The sequence below is a fragment of the Eptatretus burgeri genome, chromosome 2 (genome assembly GCF_056783735.1).
Source record: "Eptatretus burgeri isolate ZD-2024b chromosome 2, Ebu_testis_v1, whole genome shotgun sequence".
Classification (NCBI taxonomy): domain Eukaryota; kingdom Metazoa; phylum Chordata; class Myxini; order Myxiniformes; family Myxinidae; genus Eptatretus; species Eptatretus burgeri.
In genome coordinates this window covers 126009830-126032400 of record NC_140962.1, presented here as the reverse complement: position 1 = coordinate 126032400, position 22571 = coordinate 126009830, and the positions used below count along the sequence as shown (strand labels likewise).

The 22571-nt window shown below is 40.6% G+C and overlaps 1 protein-coding gene across 1 annotated transcript in view; it reads right to left on the bottom strand.

Moving 5' to 3' along the window:
- Window positions 1–1876: 1876 nt before the first annotated feature.
- Window positions 1877–22571, bottom strand: part of LOC147033019 (neutral amino acid transporter 9-like) — a 64397-nt gene continuing 43702 nt past the window's right edge. Inside the window, exons 4-9 of the mRNA XM_085871124.1 lie at window positions 18488–18598; window positions 16195–16301; window positions 15496–15609; window positions 15011–15159; window positions 8140–8229; window positions 1877–2476 (exon numbers count right to left, since the gene is read on the bottom strand). Coding sequence (XP_085727250.1) covers window positions 2311–2476; window positions 8140–8229; window positions 15011–15159; window positions 15496–15609; window positions 16195–16301; window positions 18488–18598 — 737 coding nt within the window. The 3' untranslated portion in view covers window positions 1877–2310. The remainder of the gene's footprint in view (window positions 2477–8139; window positions 8230–15010; window positions 15160–15495; window positions 15610–16194; window positions 16302–18487; window positions 18599–22571) is intronic.

The following is a 22571-nucleotide window of genomic DNA, read 5'->3' as shown; positions in this document are numbered from 1 at the left end:
GAAACAGAAGTGTCGCTGTACCTCAGGCTGAATTATCGAGTGGAACGGTACCAAACGGCACTGTCCTACGATGTGGTGTTTGCGCGATTGCCTTTTACCCGCTTGATTTATATCAAAATTTTTTTTTGCCAGGGTCCTCGCGACCCATTTTTGGACCCTTCGCGACCCACGTTTGGGTCGCAACCCATAGTTTGGGAAACACTAGCCCAGGCCCTAGAGGTACACACACTCACTGTCTCTCTTGGAGTTTGAATCCTGATCTAGCTATAAACTGTCATCCCGGTGTTTCACAGGCAGTGATTCATCAATGTGTGTGCCGTCCATCAGATGGATGTTGAACGGGAGTCCCGTCTGCCGGCATTAGTTGGATGTTAATGATCCCACCGTGTCCTTCCCAAAGAGTAAGCAAGCTATCGCCGGCACCATGGCTGCTGATGTCGTCTTTTCTTTTTTCAAAAACCCTGATCTCTGAACATCAGTTTGGATCCCATCCCAATCACTCAACTCTGAACATGCGGTCTCGGTCTCAGTCTCTCTCTCTCTCGATGTCCCTAAATGTCAATCATTAGGTCAGGACCTTATATTTGGATATTCAACACAGTCTCACATCCTGCTTTGTTTGCAAACCTCTTTGCTGGTGGCATACAAGACTGCCTTCATTCCTGGATTTCTAACTTCCACTGAATGTCGTGAATGTTTTGCTTTCAATTGTAACCCTCTCCTCCCCTCTCATGGTGGAGGCTTCAGTTCCCCACGGCAGTGTTTTGGGCCCTATCCTGTTCCTCATTTATATAAATAATCAAGCTGATGCTGTGGAAGACCCTCTTCCTTTACGCAGATGAGTGATGACTCCACATTTCCATATAGTGTGCCATCCCACTGCAAGATGTCAAGATCCCACACAACGAATGGCATATCACTCTGCTGCTCTAAAATTGCTGAGATGCTGCCCGAGTAAATAGAACATTTCTTCAATCCTGGAAAATATCACTGTTTTACACTGTCACTCAAAAAGGATCATTAAACTAACCCAACTATTTCAATGATGAGCCACTGGAATAAGTTCAGTCTCCTGAACTTCTTGGCCTTACCACCAGCCATGGACTCTCATGAGCGAACTATGACAAAGCTATCCTTCAAAGCCAGCTGCAAATTGGGCAGCCTCTGTCGATCCAAGTCTTTCCTTGGAAAATCAGTTACTCTCAGTCTACAAGGCCAGCTTCGTATCTCAATGGAGTATTGCTCTTGCCGATGGGCTGGTGTCCCAGCATCACATCTATCTCTCCTGATTTCTGTAGAATCTAAAGCTCTCACCATTATTTGAATCTTCCTTGACAAAGCCAAAGCACAAGGTCTGTTGCTTTCACATTGGAGGCACGTCAGTGGTCTCTCTGTTTTCTACCGCCTCTCATTCAGCAATGCTCCCTCTGCACTGTCGGTCCTCTGACACTCCCCAGAAACTCCAGGATACACACGTTCTTTAAGTAACGCTCTCCTCGTTAAACTTCCAAAATCCAGGTTAACTGCACCCTTCAACTCCAGTATTCCTCACTTCTACCTTTCACGGAAGTGCCTTCCAGAAGCCGTTCTTTCTCACTCTTCCCTCCAGTGTTTCAAGCAGGTAATGTACGGCCACCTCATGTCTTCCCTCAACCTTACCCATTATTGCCATTAACCCTTGCTTAACCCAACCCATTTACTTAAACATTTCGGTGTTTTCTCCCCCTTTCTCTCTCTTCTTTTCCTGTTCGTTATTCCCTCGACAGTTGTGCCCAATTGTTGCCCCACTATCCCGCTGTCGATTTAACCCTGCTCTCTCCATGAATCTCGCTCTTGTAGAAGGGGGGGGGGGGGTGGGAAACAGGACAAGCAAAAGTGATACTTAATGATTTTATTGGACAAATCATGTAAATCTCTCCAAGATGCTCTGAATCATGAAATTCCAAGAACCATTTACATATTATTACACAGAGAGAAATGTAGGGAGGAAAACGGGGTGGGGGGGGGATTAGTGGAGTTATTGGAAAAAGTGAGGAAGGTGCTTGTCTGTAGAACTCAGGGTCTGTATATATATAATTTATATGTGGTCTCGACATTTGCACTTAATGCTTTCGTTGACCAGGAGTTGAGTTGTGAAAATAATGTCAAGTCCAGGAAAAAATACCTTACATTCTTTGAAATGCATTTGTCCAAGAAATGCACGCAACCCAGCGTACCTTGTAAAACATTGAACAAAAGTGCATAGTCAATAAGTTCAGGCAGGTGAAGTGTCTTTTTTATGCCAACAGGCCAAACAAGGCTTAGTGAGTTCTATATCAAAAACTGTGCAAAGAGATTTGCTAATCCAAGTAACATAAACAGACTGTGAAAGATCACAGAAGAAGCCGTGAGTCGTCCACATCTTCGCTGGAAGATCAAGTGAATGAGGCAGGGGAAGATGAAAACAAAAGCTAGTCCGCAAATTGCACCAGAGTACCTGAGGAGATAAAAATGAATTCAAAATTACTACCACAGGTGAATGACACCCCAGAATAGGTGAATTCAATGTAGAATGGACAGCTGTTTACAAAAACAGAAACGTTTGAAATCAAACTGGGAATTAGCCAATGTTTGGAAACAAAAGTATAACTTGGAGCCTGTGATGAACATTGTTTAGCAAATTTTCGTAAATACAGTATCGGGCATACTGCTGTCTCTGTGTGATCCATCCTTCAGAGCAAATGCAAGTGTCAGGCAGATTTCCAAGACATCTCCGAACAATGATTAAACGGGAGCTCTGTGCAGGTTGTTACAGATTTTCAACATTGTCATTGAAGAAAGTCCTGACAGATACAAGAGCATCGCAAGATGTACTGTCATGCTGGATATACGTAAGAGAACTGTCCATTGTATTGCCTCAAAGCTAGGTGTGCATCGCTGCCGAAAATCTGACAAACCAAACACATTTATGAAGCACTTGCTGCATTGCAGTGTTCATCTGAAGTTTTGGTGTGCTGTCACAATCCTTTTGTGAATACACTGTAATGTAGTCAATAACCTTAATTTAAATAGCGAATTACCTAATGAGGGATGTGCTATGAAATTGTTGGATGCCACAGCCCAGTTACCATATTTTATATCGCGTATTAATGCTGATGCACAGCTATTGTTAACATAATATCTGTTTGTATTGAAATTGCAGAACGTTTTCAACAAAAGATGTTTGGGGCTTGAACTCGGGACCCTAAAGGCCCGGTCACACCTTGACGTTTTAGCCAACGTATGCCGATTTTTGATTTTTTTTCTAAAACGCTGGCACACGTTGAATACGTTATGGGTAAGTTTTGATAACATTGAGAGCACGCTGAAAAACACTGCCATACGTCGTTGTACGTTGGCTTTAAACGTTGTACTTTTCGGTTGTCTTCAAATTTTTTCATGCTTGAAATTTCACGACGTATGCCGGCGTATGACTCACACGTTCCGCTACGCTGGCCACAAGTTGTATGCACGGTCTGCGATCGTTGACAGACGTCAACACATGCTACTTGTAAGTTAATCATAAGTTGAGACACGCCAAGGTAATGTTTAGCGTACCCGAAACTTATTTCTAACCTATGATTAACGTGTTGTTGGCACGTTACGCGATCGTTGCCAGACATCGACAGACGTTACTTTTAAGTTACTCATAGGCTGAAAGACGTCGGTATAATGGATCGTCCTTGCGTCAGCGTCCACGGCCACGGCCAGGACACTTATTTGCAGCATTCTTCAAACTTTTCTTCGGCATGACGAGGATGTTCACACTTCGATGTCTAGCTTGGCTATGATTCCAATTGTCCATCGGCAGCGTCTATTTAAAATAGTCGAGTTTGAGCGTTTTAACACGTTCAGAAGAAACGCTTCAAATTTCCAAACCCCAGCGTCAAAAAACAAAGGCGAGTGACAGCAATTTAAATCGTTCATTGTAAACAATGAAAATAGCAGAGTGGTACCGTTTAAAAGTCGTTGAGTGTAAAAAAAATCCAATTGTTGAGCGCAAGCGTCTACTTTCAATAGTGGGGTTTGAGCGATTTAGCACGTTCAATAGAAACGATTAAAATTTCCGAGCGCCAGCGTCAAAAAACAAAGGCGAGTGACAGCAATTTAAATCGTTCATTGTAAACAATGAAACTAGCTGAGTGGTACCGTTTAAAAGTCGTTGAGTGTAAAAATAATCCAATTGTTGAGCGCAAGCGTCTACTTTCAATCGTGGAAATGCAGCCATTTAAATCGTTGAGTGGCAGCCTATGAACCTACCCGTGGACACGCGGACGCAAGGACGATCCATCATAACCCACACCCTCCCCCTCACACTCACCTACTACTGCCAACATGAACAAACTACTACTAATACTAATACTAATACTAATACTGATACTGTTACTGCTGACATGGACATCGACTCAAAAAGGAACTCGAAAACACTGTTGGGTTCCCCTTTTATGAGCAGCATTTTTATATACCAATTCCCAAAACCGCTGGGAACACGTCTTTATATGACAGTTGTAAGCTAGAAACACATTCATTTTTTTTTTTGTCGACCGGAAGACGTCATTGGAATACGTCTACATACGTCGATGTGTGTTGGGACTACGTAAAGAATTGGTTCAAAGTACGTCAAACATAAGTTAGAAATAAGTTTCGTGTAAAAAAGACATTACCGCGACGTGTTTCGACTTATGAGTAGCTTATAAGTAGCCTTTGTGGACGTGTGTAAGCGTCCGCATATCGTGTGTAAAACTTATCCCCTTCGCATGCGGAACGTGTGTCATACGCCGAGTACGTCGTAAAATTTTGAACATGTTTAAAATTTCTTGACGTACTCTACTTACTATGACGTATGATAGCGTACTTTAGCGTTCTACTCACGTATACCAAACTTACTCATACCGTATTTGACGTGCCCCCAACGTTTTAGACACATTTTTCTTAGGTCGGCATACGCTGGCAAGATCGCCAAGGTGTGACCGCGATGTTGTCACTTCCATTTCTACGGCAGTTATGATTCGAATCGTTGTGCGTCAGCTTTTTAATAGGCTACGTCACGACATCGTCGCCGATGCGTGCAACGCGCTATGCCGAAGTTAGACTATCGTTGGGCATAGGTTGTGTAGGCCAACAACAGGTTCAGCATTCGTTGGTATAAGTTATCTATAACACAACGAAACGTTCTGTGTCCATTACTAATATGTTATGCATACGACCAACTCATTATGAATACGTCCGAATCTTAAAAAAAACCATCAAAAGTTCAACGTAAGCCAGCATTTTACATACATTTTAATACGTTGCCATCGCTGGCTAAAACGTCAAGGTGTGACCGGGCCTTAAGATCCAAAGCCAGCCACCTCAACCACTAAACCAACACCATACTTCGATGCACCAATTGCAGGACATGTGTGGTCAGGTACATTAGTTTGCCAAGGAACATATTTGATTTTTTTTTTGATGCAAGAAAATGTCTAGGATGGCATCGAGGTATGCACACTAGCAGCTAAGCAGTCTAGCCTGGGATTGAATTTCATCCCAGCTATCAACTGTCATCCTCGTTTTTCACAGGCAGGGTGATTCATGAATGTGTGTGCCGTCACTCGGATGGATATTAAACTGGGCATCTCATCTGCCAGCATGAGTTGGTACACATTATAAAGATCCCGCAGTGTCCTTTGCGAAGAGAAGGCTGGTGAGCAATCGCTGGCACCCAGCCCAAATTCCAACTTCCTACCCTGACTTCCTGCATCGGAGTGGCAACCCGACCAGGATTGTAATTCTAGGCAAGAAACTGCTTCATTAGCACCAGTGCTCTGTGTAGAATAGGCATGGACAACCTGTGGCTAGGGGGATGTATGCGTCCCAAAATGTGGTTTCATGCGGCCAGTGGAGTGATTCAAACATTCTATTAAATGTGACCCATGCTTCACTCTTACCACGGAGTGATCATACTGAATTGGGTGTACTGTGTGTCTTTCTTGCCATTGCCTCATGCTCTTAATGTAGCAGCATCACCTTTTCAATCAACATTCGCCTGCGATCGTTGTAAAGCTGCATCTGGTCATGGCTACCTCAAGTAAGGTTAAGAAGATAGCCAAGAAAAGCCAAGTATTCCAAGAAAAATGAACGGAAGAGTACTTCTTTGTTGAACAAATAGGTTCTTCCACGTAGTTTATATGCTCAGAGAGCATTGTGTGTTTCCAGGAATCCAATTTCAAGAGACATTATGATTCAAAGTACACTACCTACCACAGATTTTGGGGGCAAGCACGGAAAGTCGAGGAACAGAAATTGAAAAATAAGTTACTTGGGCAGCAGATGCTGTTCAAGAACATAAAGAACGACGCTGACAATATTGTCCGATCGAGTTACATTATGTGTCACAAATTGGCGAAATTATTTGTGAAGGATTATATCACTGACATTATGAAAATACTCTGCCTGAGTAAGTGTGAAGACATGGACAAAACTAGTCTCTCTTGCCACACTGTGGTGAGGAGAATTGACAAAATTGCAAATGACATCAGTACGTTATTTGGCAAGGAGGGATCAGAGTTCAGTGCTTTTGTCATAGCTGTTGATGAAAGCACTGATAAAACGGATACAGTCCAACTGTCATTGAAGAACGACTAGTCCTTTCATCAATGAAAAGGATGACGATGGGAGAAGATATTTTCTCAAAGGTGGAAGCTGCATTTGACTGCTTCGAGCTCAAGTGGGAGAAGTTGAGTGTTATTTCAACTGATGGGGTGAAGGCTATGGTAGGCTTTAATACTGGCCTAGTTGCATGGATTAAAGCAGAGATCACTGATCGGTACTTGGATCCTGAAGAATCGAGCTGTACAACCACATCAATCTTTAAAAAAAAAAAAACTGAGGTTGTGGCAAATGTAGCTTTGACGAGATGACGCATTTCACTTCCCAACCCTACTCAAAGTCCTTGGGAACGGACTCCCAAGCAAAGGAAACCACTGAGGCTGATGGCTTGACTCAGGACTAGCAATCCCATTTTATTGATTTCAGAAGAGAAGAAACCAGCTTGAGCATCTTCTCCCCACCATTCCATGGTGACGATGAAGGTGTTCCAGTTCATCTACAGATGGACCTGATAGAACCACAAGAGGACCTTGATCTGAAGGTGAAGTTTCAAGACATTCATATTTAGGACTTTTTAGGGAATACTGGCAAAGGGGCAGATATCTAAGCCTAACAGCATTCGCACTGAAGAAAATTTCACTGTTGGGCAGCACTTACACATGAGAGCAGTTCTCGCTAATGAAGTTCATAAAATCGAGCCACAGATCCAGGCTCACCAACGACCATCTGGGGAGTTGCCTGACAGTTATGACTTTAGACCTCTCTTCAAATCTTGAATGCCTCGTGAAAGGCATTCAAACTCAGGTATCCCACAAAACTCAATTAGAGATGGACTTCATGAACTTGGAAATCTCTGCTTGGGCTCGCATATTCTGTCGCACAAAAGTCACCATTCCTGACATTGATGGTGTCTCAATTTTCCATTCATTTTCTGAAGGACTGTGAGTACAAGTTTGCACCTTTGGTTGTAATTGATCAACATTTTACAGGATTTCCTCTGTAAATTATTTGCTGACATGCTGAAGTTCAGTAAAATATCAATGGTGTCTCTTAAATTGCGAGTGTTGATTGATTGTAACTACCACGCCTGCTCATGCACAGACATCATTATTTTGGTACATTATTTAGATGGGTGGTAGTCATTCTCAGAAATGTGGCCTACAGGTGCATACCAAAATCTTAGCGTGACCCTTTACTTGGAAAATGTTGCCCATGCCTATTATACAGCATGGTTCATGATCTGATTTCAAGGAAAGAAAATGAGTGGTTTGAAGTCATCATGTCATCATTTTCAAAAATGACCCAGTGTTTGGGTCTATGCGAACTAGAAGCGAATTTCACATACGCTAAAGCAAATGAATAAAATATAATTAATGTTTGTTGACATTTGTTTGCACACCAAACAAACAGTTTGACAGCTAACTGAGAGCAAATTGTTGAGAGGCCTTCTTCCTTCATATGCAGCACATAGGTATGGGTACCATAATTAGCTGTGGAGCGTGAAACTTTGACGAGTGTTATTTGACTTACCGTATAATGGTGCCAATGTTAGGATAAAATGTCGCCATGATGACACCCGTTGTCACCAAGATGACATTCAAAAAGAGGACGTGCAAAAAGCTGTGAAGAAACAGATGTTAGGATGCCGTCTTTCTTTTCATCCCAGTAATTACATCAAAATTGTCATTTTTCCGTTGTCCCAAATCATGGAAGAGAATCAACAATACCACATTTGTATAATGAGTCATTCCATCTGAAATCACCAAATTTAAGAAAATGTTCCCAGTTGACCCCCTCAGATTTACTCTAAACTTTCATAAAATAAGTCCCAGGTATCAAAATGAAGCTGCATAAAATTTTAGGTCCATAGATGCGGTCAACTCCGAGATATTGAGAGTTGAAAATGTGATTGTGGCCCTATTTTTATGGTCGTTGCGAGCATCACAAAATGAACGGCTACTTTTAAACTCCCACAACTTTTGAAATATCAATGCTAGAGCCTTGAAATTTTCAGAGATTATTCTTCTCTCACTGCTCTGTAAGAAACAAACATAAAACTGAGTATACCTGAATTAAATTTTATGACCTGATCAGTTGAAATCCAGAAAAAAAAAATGTTGGTTTTGTCTGAGGACCCAACTTTGAGACTCATATATTTTTATTGACCCATCCCAGAAGCTTGAAGTTTTTTCATGTAATAAATGTATGGTAGTAGTATTCAAATACATGTTTACTTTTCTTAATCAGTCATATATAATACAGTCATGATCCCTCAAAAGTTGAAAATTTTCATTTTTCCCTGAAATTCAGGTGAGGATTGAAAATATATGACAAGGTATACCACTTCAAATTGTTCACCATTGGAAAGAGCATATTCAAGTTTACAAAAGTGTCAATTATCAAAGTGGTATATTTTTAAAAATTATATTTTCTTTTTTAAAAAAAACTGTTGTTAACACAGTCGTGAATACATGAAGTGTGTGCATGGTGTGGGCACCATGGTAATCATGAATGATTAGTTCTATGATTCAAATTAATAATACAAAAATATATCACATACTGCAATAACAATGTAATAAAACATTTCACGTAAATGATTTGAATAGGTCCTTGATCTGCTTTTCCGAGTCAGGTGCGAGCTTGTACTGCCTCCCAGTTGACGTTAAGGGAGCATCAATAACTTTCATCAAACGGACCAAAGGAACCCAACAAATGTCCTCCCTTGAATGTAACTATATACACTGCTGACATCAGCTACAGATCAGCCACTATTCCTGAGTTCTATTTTTAGTCCCAGCCAGATGAGTTAAGCTCTTGCTATTTACAAATGAGAAACAAATAATTACAAATTAAAATTTCAAAGTATTGTGTTCATGGTATCCTAATAGCAGATGATATGTATGTACATTGTATATACATGTACTACACATATGTACTACATGTAAAAGGACTGTTCATTAAATAGCACACACAATGTGCACAGCACTGGCAGAACATCATTTATTCAAATATTTTTAAAATATTGATAGAAACATTATACCACTTTGATATTTGACACTTTTGTAAACTTGAATATGCCCTTTCCAATGGTGAACAATTTGAAGTGGTATACCTTGTCATATATTTGCAATCGTCACCTGAATTTCAGGGAAAAATGAAAATTTTCAATTTTTGAGGGATCATGACTGTATTATATATGACTGATTAAGAAAAGTAAACATGTATTTGAATACTACTACCATACAGTTATTACCTGAAAAAAATTCAAGCTTCTGGGAAGGGTCAATAAAAATATATGGGGTCTCAAAGTTGGGTCTTCGTACAAAACCAACATTTTTTTCTGGATTTCAACTGATCAGGTCATAAAAATGAATAGAGGTATACTCCATTTTATGTTTGTTTCTTACAGAGCAGTGAGAGAAGAATAATCTCTGAAAATTTCAAGGTTCTAGCATTAATATTTTAAAAGTTGTGGGAGTTTAAAAGTATCCGTTCATTTTGTGATGCTCGCAACGACCATAAAAATAGGGCCACAACCACATTTTCAACCCTCAATATCTCGGAGTTGACCGCATCTATGGACCTAAAATTTTACACAGCTTCATTTTGATACCTGGGAACTATTTTATGAAAGTTTAAACTAAATCTGAGGGGGTCAACTGGGAGGCCTCCGGTGATATGAGGTGGAAAGACCCTAATTCAATTAACTATTACCCGAGTGCCTTTCAAAAATAGAAAGCGATTGAGTGTGGTGTCATACTAGCCAAATTATTCAATGATTGACTGAATTTGTCTCGCCGTATCGCTATGAAATGATCATCAACCGAACCCACTTATTTATTTCCTTGGTTATCCAATGGAAGAGGTTCAGTCTCTTGAACAAACATCGAGGCCTCACCATCAGCCATGACCTTTCGTGGGCCGACCGCATAGCAAAGCTAGCCTCCAAAGTCAGCCACAGAAAGAGCATCCTTCATCGATACAAGTCTTTCCTTGAAAAATCAGTTACATCGAGACTACAAGGCCTTTGTCCGTAGCTCAATGGAGTACTACTTTTCGCTTTTGGCTGGGGCTCCAGTTTCAATATCTCTCTCTTGGAATCTGTGTAATCTAAAGCTCTCAATATTACCGACATCTCCCGTGATGATGTTGAAGCACAACGTCTGTTGCTTTCACTTCGTAGGAATGTCAGTGGTCTGTACCGTTTATTCTCTAACATTGCTCCATCCACTCTCTCAATCCTCTGCCGACTCTCTTCAACAACTTCAGAATGCTCATGTTCCTGCAGTAACCCTTTCCTGATTAAACTTCCAAAATCCATGCTGACTGCACACCTCAACTCATTTATTCCTGACTACAGCTGTCTATGAAACAGAGTCTGTCTTTCTCTCTCTCTTCCCTCCAGGATTTCAAGCAGGCAGTCCACCACCACCTCATGTTATCCTGCATTCTAACCCATCATCTTTATTACCCCCATGAATCCTTCCTAAACCCTCATACTTGCTGATATCAGTGTTTCCTCCCCTTTGGGGGCATGCATGGAAAGCTGTCGAGCCTCCTCTTCTCCTCTCTCTCCCGTCACTGTTTGTTTATCCTCTTACTGGCTGTGCTTAAATGTTGCTCCATAACCCCACTGTCTATTTAACCTTGCTCTTCAATGAGCCTCATTCTTGTGGCAAAAAAAACCCCAAAAAACTATTCATTGATTCCTTCATTTAAAAAAATATTCATTTACTGCTTCTGATTAAGTGCTACATGGGGGTACTAAATCAATGTCTCACCCAGTTCCTGATCAAGTTTATGCTTTATGAAATACCTATTTTGTAATACAGGCACAATTTTCTTGAATGCATATATATATATATATATATATATATATATATATATATATATATATATATATATATATATATATATATATATATATATATGAATATGTTATACACACAACCAAAAGCACAGTCAGTCCGTGAAGCCATCTGTGAAGCTGTGTGACTGTATGTCAATCAATCACTTACTGTTTGAACTTCAGTTGCACCCTGACTTCACACACGTATATCTATGAAATATGTACTATTGGAATGTACCTTTCAACCCTTTAGACTACTGAACCCCCCCCCCTCGACCGTTGAAGACCCAAAAGATCCCCAACACCCAAAATACCCCGAAGACCCAAAAGACCCAGATTACCCCAAATGTCCCCGAGGACCAAAAAGATGCAGATGACCCTGAGGACCCAAAAGACCTTGAGGACCCAAAAGATCCACAAGACCCTTTAATGCCCCTTAAGACCCCTTTCATCTTTAATACCCTTTCAATACTTTAGACACTTTTAGTTCCCTTCACCCTTAAAACAGGGGTAAGAACAAAAGTTTGTGTGAAGAGAGGGAATGACTACAGTCACATATGAGAGAGTGGAAGAGACACTCAAATGGAAAAAAATTAATACGAATATTGTGTGAAACTGATGGGGATTTTGCCGTTTCTCATGAGGTTTATCAGAACATTCCACTAGGACCTGCAGAGATGCAGCTACTCCCTTTCAAATGTTTCACGAGTCACCCTGAAAGATTACACTGATTTTCCATTGACTGAAGACAAGTTTCGGTCAAAAAAATTTCTGGTAGCGAGCAATACATATTTCGCTTTAAGAAATAGAACAAGTGAGGGAAATAAAATGTTTTTGCATGTCATAAGCACAAATTCCAAACTATTTTTTTTTAAATATTAAAACCATTGAATTTATAATGATCAATTCAGATATGACTGAAAGTAGTTCATTAAAATTAATTATCAAGTTTTTCATCACTTTTAAATTAATTAAGCACTTTAACTAGAGAGTTCATAGAACGCATCAACCTGCATTGTCTTGAGAAACAAGAACATGGGCAGGGTCTACGAGCGGCAAGTTTGATTGGTCGTGATGATGTAATATTTTGTCCAAGTCCTGTTAAACAGAAGGGTTTTGAAAATGCTAAAAAGGTGATTTGCATTCTTTATTGTTCAAGTGTATAATTCAATTGAAGTAAAATAAAGATTTTAAAGGTCATAGAAAAAAATAATTCTTGACGATTACCACCGTTGATGCAGTGTCTAATACACCACCTTATTTAACACGTTACATTAGTTCTTCATGCCTGTTGTTTGTGTCCATTATGATGTCCATAAAAACTGTAAGTTTCCTGTTTGGAATGACTTCCAACTTTGTTTAACTGCCAGACAGGCAGATAGAGTAGAAAAAAAAAATCATCTCACTCCTCTCTGCACATGTGCAATTGGGACAAATTCGGAGCCAAAGTATTGCTAAACTACAGGTTTGTTTCCAATTCATGCTCCAATTTGAGTTCAAAATAAAACATTCAATTGAAATTAGGTGTTTCCTTAATCATAAACTGACGTTTGTAAACAGAAGGATGGACAGACAGACGACAGTCAGACAGAAGCGAATCAATTGCTTTACCCCACCTTTCACTTTGCGTGCACGTGGGTAATTATGAAGAGAAATCATTCCAAAGAAGGATTGCATGTGGAAGATATTGATTCAAATCACATGATGCATATGAATGACATTAACATTACATGTTATCATCATAAATTCTTTCGATTTTTTTGCTATCTGGAGCACAGAGCAAAAGCTACTTTTCTGGAGTAGCAACTGAGTCATGGATCAATTATGGCAGCCAACATCATCTTTCCTCATTTCGAACAGTCTATCTCTGATTAATTATCAGCTTGGATTTTGTTCCAGTCACCTAATTTTGAACATGCTGTTGCGTTTTTTTTTAACAATGAAGGGAGACCATGAATCTTAAATGTGTGGTCATGGTTGTCAGATCTCTGGCATTCAGTCCAGCATCCCGCTCTGCTTGCCAAGCTTTTCGCCTGCGACACCCAAAGCAACCTTCATTCCTGTGTTACTGACTTCCTTGACTCTCACAGTTGGTGACCTTCTCCAGTTCCTCTCATCCCCTTACACCCACCCTGTTTTAGTGAGCCCTACCTGGTTTAACAACCAAAATCCTGGCTTGTTGCACATCTCCAATCTTTAGTTTCTCTTTTCTCCCCTTTTATCCCCACCTTCTTGAGGCTGTTCAAACTGAGTTGAGGCTGAGCTCTACTCCTTTTTGGTCTTCTATGAGCCTAGACTTTGTATTCAAAAATAATAAAAACTTGTCCATCCCTCCTGCAAGATCCTCTTTGCACAAACTGTACTTAGGTCCATTCTGCATTGTACCCTGCCCACAGCATTACACTACTTTTCACACTACACATCAATGGCACTTCACATCTCAGGGATAGAATATCTAGTTTCCACCTTATCAAGTTGATCTTGCAGGGCAGAACATCAGACTTTCATCTTAAAAGCTATTCCAATGTCAGTGCCTTCACATCAACCCCTTTACAATTACTACGGTACAAGCACCATGCTACATCTGCTCGACAGTCTTCAATATATTGCGCCATGCCCTATTCTAATCTATCGTATTATTATGGTCTTTGTTGTCTATCTTACCCCACTACTTTTATTTACACCGCCATAAGCCTTGTAAACAAATGAACGGCACACAGCTCATCTTTCTGCTCGTGCAGGCTTTTATCATTCGATATACCTCTTCACTGGTCTTTGTTTTCCTTCCTGTGCTCTCTTCAGCAAATATAAAGCATGAATCATCACCTTCTCATTTTAGTCTTTCAACATCATAGAACTGCACATTTTCATGCATTAGACTCTTCCAGTAGTGATTCCTCTTCTTTTGTATGCAGCACAAGGCTAGCTCGCTAGCATCATTCGCTGATGGCGTGGTTGTGCCCTCTGAAGGTGAGGGAAGGATTTTGGAATTTGGCCAGGGTGGCGACGAATGCTTGTCTACTCATCGCAAAGGACACTTTAGGATCTTTAATGTCCACCAGCTAATGCCAGCAGACAGGGACTCCCAGTTCAGGGTCCATCCAAAGGATGGCAACACATTGATTAATCAACCTGCTTGTAAAACACCGGATGATAGTTTGTAGCTGGGCTGAGATTCAAGCCCAGGCTAGACAACTTGGAGGCAAATGTGCTTACCTCTAGGCCATGCAGCCAGCCATTTCCACCAATGATGATAATGGAAAATGAAACTTTCCCCTTTGTATGTAGAAGGCAATGTTAGATAATGAGTCACCTTCAAAAATTTGCTGAAAGAGCCAATCAAATTAACCTCCATTCGCTCCTTTTGATTAATTGTGATGGAAAAATTAGCCCTGGGTGGTGGCACTCAATGGCATAATCTCTTTCAAAAGCACCAAGCAATTGTACATGTCCACTGGCAACCGCTAACTGAAGATTGGACATCTAGCTTAATGTCCCCTTTCAAAGGACGGTGTACTGTTTGAGGCAATGCTCCATCTGCAAAGCACTCACCTTGGGTAACTCTTCCCAAATAACTGAGTGAAGAGCTGAACTCTGATAAAAAATGCCAGTAGAGGATACACCGTCATAAGCTGGAACAGCAAACAAACTCGAGCAATGAAGGTTGTGATGTCATCAGCTGGGAAGTTGTCTAGGAAGTTCTGACGTAAGGGTAGAAAGATGTACAAAACATTGGTAAATGTGAACCTCAGGCGAAATACATGTACGGTACTGGAATACCATTTATTACCATTTTATAGAAACAACGTTGGTGAATTAAAATGTTGATCTCTGGGATGATCATACAATAACTTTGTGGGTTTATGGTGCTGAGTTTTCGTTTCAGATGCCATTTACTAAAGACAGGCCTAATTTTGACAACCACATAATCAATATATAAAATCAATTTGGCATTTAAACAAATTCCTTAAATATTCAACTTTCGAAAGTAAACATTTCATGCAGTTTCAAGATGTCTATTGGCTTAAATAAGAAACCTGTTCAATGCAGGACTTTGAAAGAGGATTCACTGGGAATGAGGCAAAGACAAGGCAGCCAACGTAGAGATATGTCGAACCCACAAGCACGTAGGCAATCACGAGGTCTCGAACCTATCCACGAGGAAGATACATATTGGACCCTTCAATGGACAGTTGTGTTAACTTGACAAGCTCAGTCCATGTTGTTATTTGCAAAAAGTATGTGCATACAGACAGACAAACAAACAATCAAATAAACAAACAAACGGACTCAAATGCAATATCCCCCAGCGGGGGTAATAAAAGTACATTTTTATCGGAAACACAAACAAAATTAGAATAGACATTTATAAGCCAGTGTCATAAGCTTTGGCTAAAAATATTGTACTGATGGAAGTGTAAATTTTCCTGTGATTTACCAATGCTTAAATAAACAGATACACAAAGATTTCTTTATGTTAAAGGTGGAAGAAGGAAACGCAGATGATTTGACCTCAGAGTTTACAGCAGAAGAAGCAAAGAATGTTTGGAACCAAATCACATTCTCAATGCCAACTGGAAGATTTGGCCATTTCTCTTTCAACACAGCAACAAATATGAATAGATGTAGCATGAAGCAAAGTAACATTGTAGTTCTGCACACGAGACACAGAGCAAACAACAGGTATCATCATATTCAAATATCATTGGCAAGTGTGGTGGAGATATGATGCATACATTATTATGCTGGTTTCGGTTGTTTTTGAACAACGTAATGGAGCAGTTGTGAATGAAGAATGCCAATGTGAGAATGCCAGTCATTGCTGGGAAGAAACTTCTGAATTCTGCAGCACAGCATAGAGGTGTCATTAGCCCAACTACAGCATACAGTACAAAGAGTGCCTCGTTTAAGAGACAAATATGAACTTCATAAACATATTTGGGTTCTTGGCAGGACTAAAAGCAAGAGTGATTTGGCATCAACAACTTGCATGGCTACTTAATCTCAACTGTGCTTGGGACAAGTTTTAACTGTAGTTTATATATTAATAGGATTGCTTTTGTCACGGTATCCTCATTCAAATAACCCTGGGCCTTAGTTTCAATTGTAAAAATAGACTTCCAAAGTACATTAACTGTTTGCACAACGTGTCAGAATGTGAATGCTCAACCAACCAAGTATTTTTATCCATCAGACAATGGCTTGGGGTCTGACATATCAACCACAGGGTGATTTGAAACCAGAACTAAGCAGGACAAGGTGCATCGGGCTGCCTCCTCTTCGTGAAGGACGCCACGGGATCTTTAACATTCACCAACTAATACTAGCAGATGGGATGCTGAGCTTAACTTCCATCCGAGAGACGGCACACAGGTTGATGAATTGCCCTGCCTGTGAAATACCGCGATGACAGTTTATATCTGGGTCGGGATTCAAACCAAAGCAATACCGCTCAGAGGTGAGTGTGCATACGTTTTGGCTACCCTTCCAGCCCCATGACAGCATTATGGAGCCTTTCCCACAGCTGTAAGCAATCCGTCATAAAATCTCCCTCATTCATCTGCACCCTCACTAAATGCCAGGGTATCAGGACACATTACAGCATTGTATTTTAATGCCCACAAGCAGTGTTGGGGTGAAGCTCATTAATAGAAGTGACGTGACCACAGCAAGCTACTTTTTTCAGTCACCTTACAGTAGTGAACTAGAGAGTTAATAGAACATGATACACAGCGCGGTGATGATTCAATCTTCATGAAATAATGAGTTTAACGATCGTTAAAAAATTACAGAACTTTAGTGCAATTGAAGTAGTCCAGAAACAGTCCCAAATACCACCCTGATACACCACCCCCATTAAACCTTTATTGAAATTGAAGTACTGGACGTTGTTGGAATTGTTGACAGACAATTTGTGTTTTACAGTGTTCGAGTATATAATTAAATTTAAATAAAATATAGATTGTAAAAGTCGTATAAATGAATTAATTCTGGGTTTTTACTGCCATTTTCTGCAGTGTCTGTTACACCATCTTATTTAACATGTTACATCAATTAACATCAGACTGGAATGCCTGTTGTTTGTGTCCTTTATAACGTCGTTAAAAACAGTAAGTTTCCTGTTTGGAATAATTTTCAATTTTATTTGACTGCCAGGCAGGCAGACAGGTAAAAATATTATCTCACTCCTCGTTGCGAATGTACATTGAAGATGAATTCAGAGACCAAGTCCTGCAAAACGACAAACTTTTCCTCTTATGCATGTTCCGATTCATGTTCAAAATAAAACATTCGATTTAAAATAAGCTGTTCCTCGATCATAAACTGAAAAGACGGATGGACATTAACCAATTGCTAAACCACTCTTTTCGCTTCGAGCGCGCGAGGTAATTACTTTAATTTAATGGTAGCTGTACAGTAACAAGCAACTCCACTCCTCCAAATGTAGCTGCCGCTAACATGACACGCCATGTTACGTTTCCTCTTTCTTACAGCAGAAGCACATCAGGTGAGCTGTTTCAATACAATTCCATCTCTACTTCTGAATATCTTCCTCTTATTACCAGCCAAATAAAAATTCCACATTTTCCTGTGAAGACCGGGATTACCTATGATTGAGTGTGCACTTCCATTCGGCATTTAAAACTGGGAGAGAAATCAATGGCAAAAATAACTGGGCACACTAAATGAGAAAAAACTGCTGTAATATGGCTGAAGGTGACAAATTAAGTCCTGGAAAGCACGTTATTAGTTGTGCAGGAAAAAAAAGGTCTCATGTAAAGAGAATGAAACCAAACAAGACAGCCTAATAGAAAGTACTTCACCACAAAAAAATCTAACTAGTGAAGCACCTTTGGTTAACTTCACCATTTATCATTATTTAAAATTACAGACTGAAAATACCAAAGCCAGATGATCTTTCTGAGATAAACATTAAACTGAGGGGTAATGATGGATAAAACTTGAAAACATTGGCAAGCAAAATGGCCATCAGGAAGATTTACCGTGACAACCTGCAATGAGATTTACCTGGGACAAACAAAGGGTTGTCACAATCTGTCCAGTGGTATTCAAGGTGAATCCCCCAGTGTGCAGCCTTGATTGTCACCAGGATAACCAAATATGCCACAGAAAGGGTTCCTGGTGCAATTGTATAGGGAGAGAAAGAGAAGATGTAAAGCATGAGAAAGAGGTTGTAAAAGCTGAATTATCTTTATTCTCCAAGTATAAGGATCAGTAAAGGATATTTTAAGCCTGGTGTTGGCTTAATGGTTGGGGTGGCAGGCTTGGGATCCTCGGGTCGTGAGTTCAAATTCTGCTCAGCCTTTGAATTAATGTCAGGTGGGGTTGACTCAGCCTGTCATTCTTTTGAGGGTGGCAAAATGAGTACCAGCTTGCTGGGATGATTGAGCCATTTAAGTATCCTGCGTTGGAGTGGTGACCTGTCCATGATTGTGCCCATTAGCCCATGAGACCACTTTGACAGCACCAACGGTCTGCACAGAGTATGGTCCCAATGGATGGAAGGGTATTTTGGGAAGTAGTGCCTTTTTAAAAGGTCGTTTTTAAATACACATCTAAAGTTGCTCTGAGGGCATTTGAAGTCAAGCACAATGTGTGGACTTGGATTACATGAAGATTAAACCAGGTGGGGCAGACATTACCTGCTCCCTGAAGGCCAGCTGATTGAGCCATTCGAGTATCTGAGTTGAGTTTTTCCTGACTACATCCTCGTGATGTGCTAATTCTCCGAAGAACAACTCCATTTCCACAAATTTACAATCCAAATCCTTAATGCTGCTACATTTCCAGCAGGATTTGAACTTGCAACCCCTGGAACGCAAATCCAGTGTCAATACCACTTTAGGTCATCACTGTAAACTCCAACTTGCCATCAACATAAAGCACAGTCCGAAATCACTCTCTCCCTTCTTCATTCAGCTGTTCCAAAATAACCCTCTCAACATGTTTTGGCAAATGGTGAGTTGTGACCTCCAGTGTGTTTTCTTTATTGGTTTATTTATTTATTCTTCATCTCTGTCCCAGGCTGACAAGAATGTTACAAGCAAGGAAAGGAAATTAAAAGATAGACTGGACTTTTACAGGAATGACAAGACAGTAACAGACAAATCAATATTAATTCATCATATTCCTACTTGGTTTCTCTTCCAAATGCTATTTGAGTTGGTCAACAAAGCAATATACTATAATAACTCGAAGGGCACTCGGTAGACTCGGTAGAGCACATACCTGCGCAATGCAATTACTGATCCATGAGAACATATCGGGCCCAATACATTTTTAAACTAGAAGGGCACTCGGTAGAGCACATACCTCCACCATGTAATGCCTGATCTACGAGAACATATCTAGCCCAATACATTTTTGAAACATTATGTTGTAAATCGTTTGAGTCCCGATCTCTCAATGGTGAAGAATCACTTTAAGAATTAAATAATTCTCGTATCCAGATCCGAATTCAGATTTTCACCAAAATTTAATCAATTCATCGTGGTCATACACCCAACGTGTCCACCAAGTTTCGTCTGAATCCGTGCAAAACTTTTTGAGTTAGCCTGCTATATATCGTTTTTGGCCCTATCTCTCAATGGTGAAGAATCATTTAAAAATCCTAGTGGCCGGACGTGGATCTGGATCTTCACCAAAATCTAAAAATAGCTCCGCAAAGCGGGCGTAACCCCTCAGCCCCATGATGCAAACCAATTTCAAGATGGTGGCCATATTGAAAATCGCAGCACGCCCATTTTCGAAAGGAACCTTCCTCTACTCAACCCCAACACACCCAGCGAAAATGGATTTAATCGGACAAGGCGTTCTCGAAATTGACGGAAACCATTTCAAGATGGCTGCCGTGGCGGCCACAGTGAAAATCGCAGCATGCCCATTTTGGAAAGGAGCCATCCTCTACTCAACCCCATTATACCTCGCCAGAATAAAACCAATGTGTGAAGCCGTTCTCAAGTTATTGTCCGGAAACCAAATTCAAGATGGCTGCTCTAGCCGCCATATTGGATATCGGATTGCGCTGAATGTCGAAAGGAACCTTCCTCTAACCACCCCATTATTCCCCCATGAAAATAAAATCAATCCGTCAAGCCGTTCTCAAGTTATTGTCCGGAAACCAAATTAAAGATGGCTGCTCTAGCCGCCATATTGGATATCGATTGCGCTGAATATCAAAAGGAACCTTCCTCTAAACACCCCCATTATATCACACAAAATGAAATCAATAAGTCAAGCCGTTCTCAAGTTGTTGTCCGGAAACCAAATTCAAGATGGCTGCCCTAGCCGCCATATTGCATATCGAAAGGAACCTTCCTCTAACCACGCCCATGAAAATAAAATCAATCCGTTCTCAAGTTATTGTAAGCCTGGTGTTGGCTTAGTGGTTAGGGCGGCGGCTTGGGATCCCAGGGTCCTGAGTTCAAGCCCCGTTGGCTGCTGAATTAACACCAGGGGGTTGACTCAGCCTGTCATCCTTCTGAGGTCGGCGAAGTGAGTACCAGTGTACTGGTCCCGGTGTATGCCCCGGTTAGAATAGGTGTACCATATCCCTGTGTGTCGTAAGAGGTGACCAGGGTTGGCGTCAGGAAGGGCATCCGGCCATAAAACATTGCCTCAAGAAAAAAAGCCCAACCCCTGCACAGCAGGGAAAAATGGCTGTAAAAACGGTCATTTTATTTATATCTCAAGTTATTGTCCGGAAAGCAAATTCAAGATGGCTGCCCTAGCCGCTATATTGGATATCGCATTGCACTGAGTAAATTATCGAAAGGAACCTTCCTCTACCCAGCCACAACACACACTGCAAAAATGGATTTAATCGTACAAGGCGTTCTGCTCGAAATCGATGGAAACCAATTTCAAGATGGCTGCCATGGAGGCCACATTGAAAATCGCAGCGCACCCATTTTCGAAAAGAACCTTCCTCCACTCAACCCCAACATACCCTATAAAAATGGATTTAATCAGACAAGGCGTTCTCCTCGAAATTGATGGAAACCAAAAGTTGACAGAAGCCCGGACGGACGCCCGGACAACGCCTATGACGACAATACCCCTTAGCCAATTCAGGCTGAGGGGTAAAAAGCTCGTCTTTGTCACACACTCGACCTTTCCATAAAATTTAATCCAGATCCGTCCATAACTTTTTGAGATATCCTGCACACAATCAAACAAACAGACAAACAAACAGACAGAAAGGGGTGAAAACATAACCTTCTTCACCTTCGGCGGAGGAGATAATAATGACAGTAATGATAATCATATTAATAATCGATCTATCTATAATCTATATTTTTATATATAATGGAGCAGTATGTGTGTATGTGTGTAAGTAAGCATGCGTCTGTTCGAAACTCCAGGGATTACCTTTTTCATAAATTAAGATGAATAGATGACTTTTTGGAGGAAACATAAGCTAAAATACAATTGTAACCCCCCCCCCCCACTTAAAGCCTCAACCTATACGGAAAATATATGTAACCATGAGCAGATATGTGATATGTGGAAAACATGTGACCATGAGCAGGTTAATTGTGCCAATAACGACTCAAAACAAATTATCTTCTTCCTGATGCAGATGTGTACACATCGTTAAAAGTAAATAATGACCTCGGACAAAGACCTTTATAATGACATTGCGATGGGATTACGCCCTGCTTGAGAAAATGTCACGTCATTAATTGGGCAGTAGACAAGTTTACAGACCGCTGCCTCGATTGCTGAGGCCAATCCTCACAAGGCCCTTGACGACGCCATCGGCATCTTTTCAACTGTCTCTTTGGTCATTTTACAATGAAGGGAAAACTTATAGGGAGGGCAAGGCGATTATTAATATGACAGCTCCAAATATGTCTTTGACTTGGCGTAGCAGTCAGGACCAACATGGCGACCCGTATGATTATTATTTTTTTCTTTCCCCTAGTTGAAATTGTGGATGAACTCAGACAAACAGTTCAACCAACGGGTGGAACGAAATGTTACACACAGAGACAGACAGACGAACAAGAGTATTATGATAGAGAATAGCATGATGGCTTTAGACCCCTAGGCCCACTCTTGTTATATTGTTTGTAGCTCCAATTGTTTC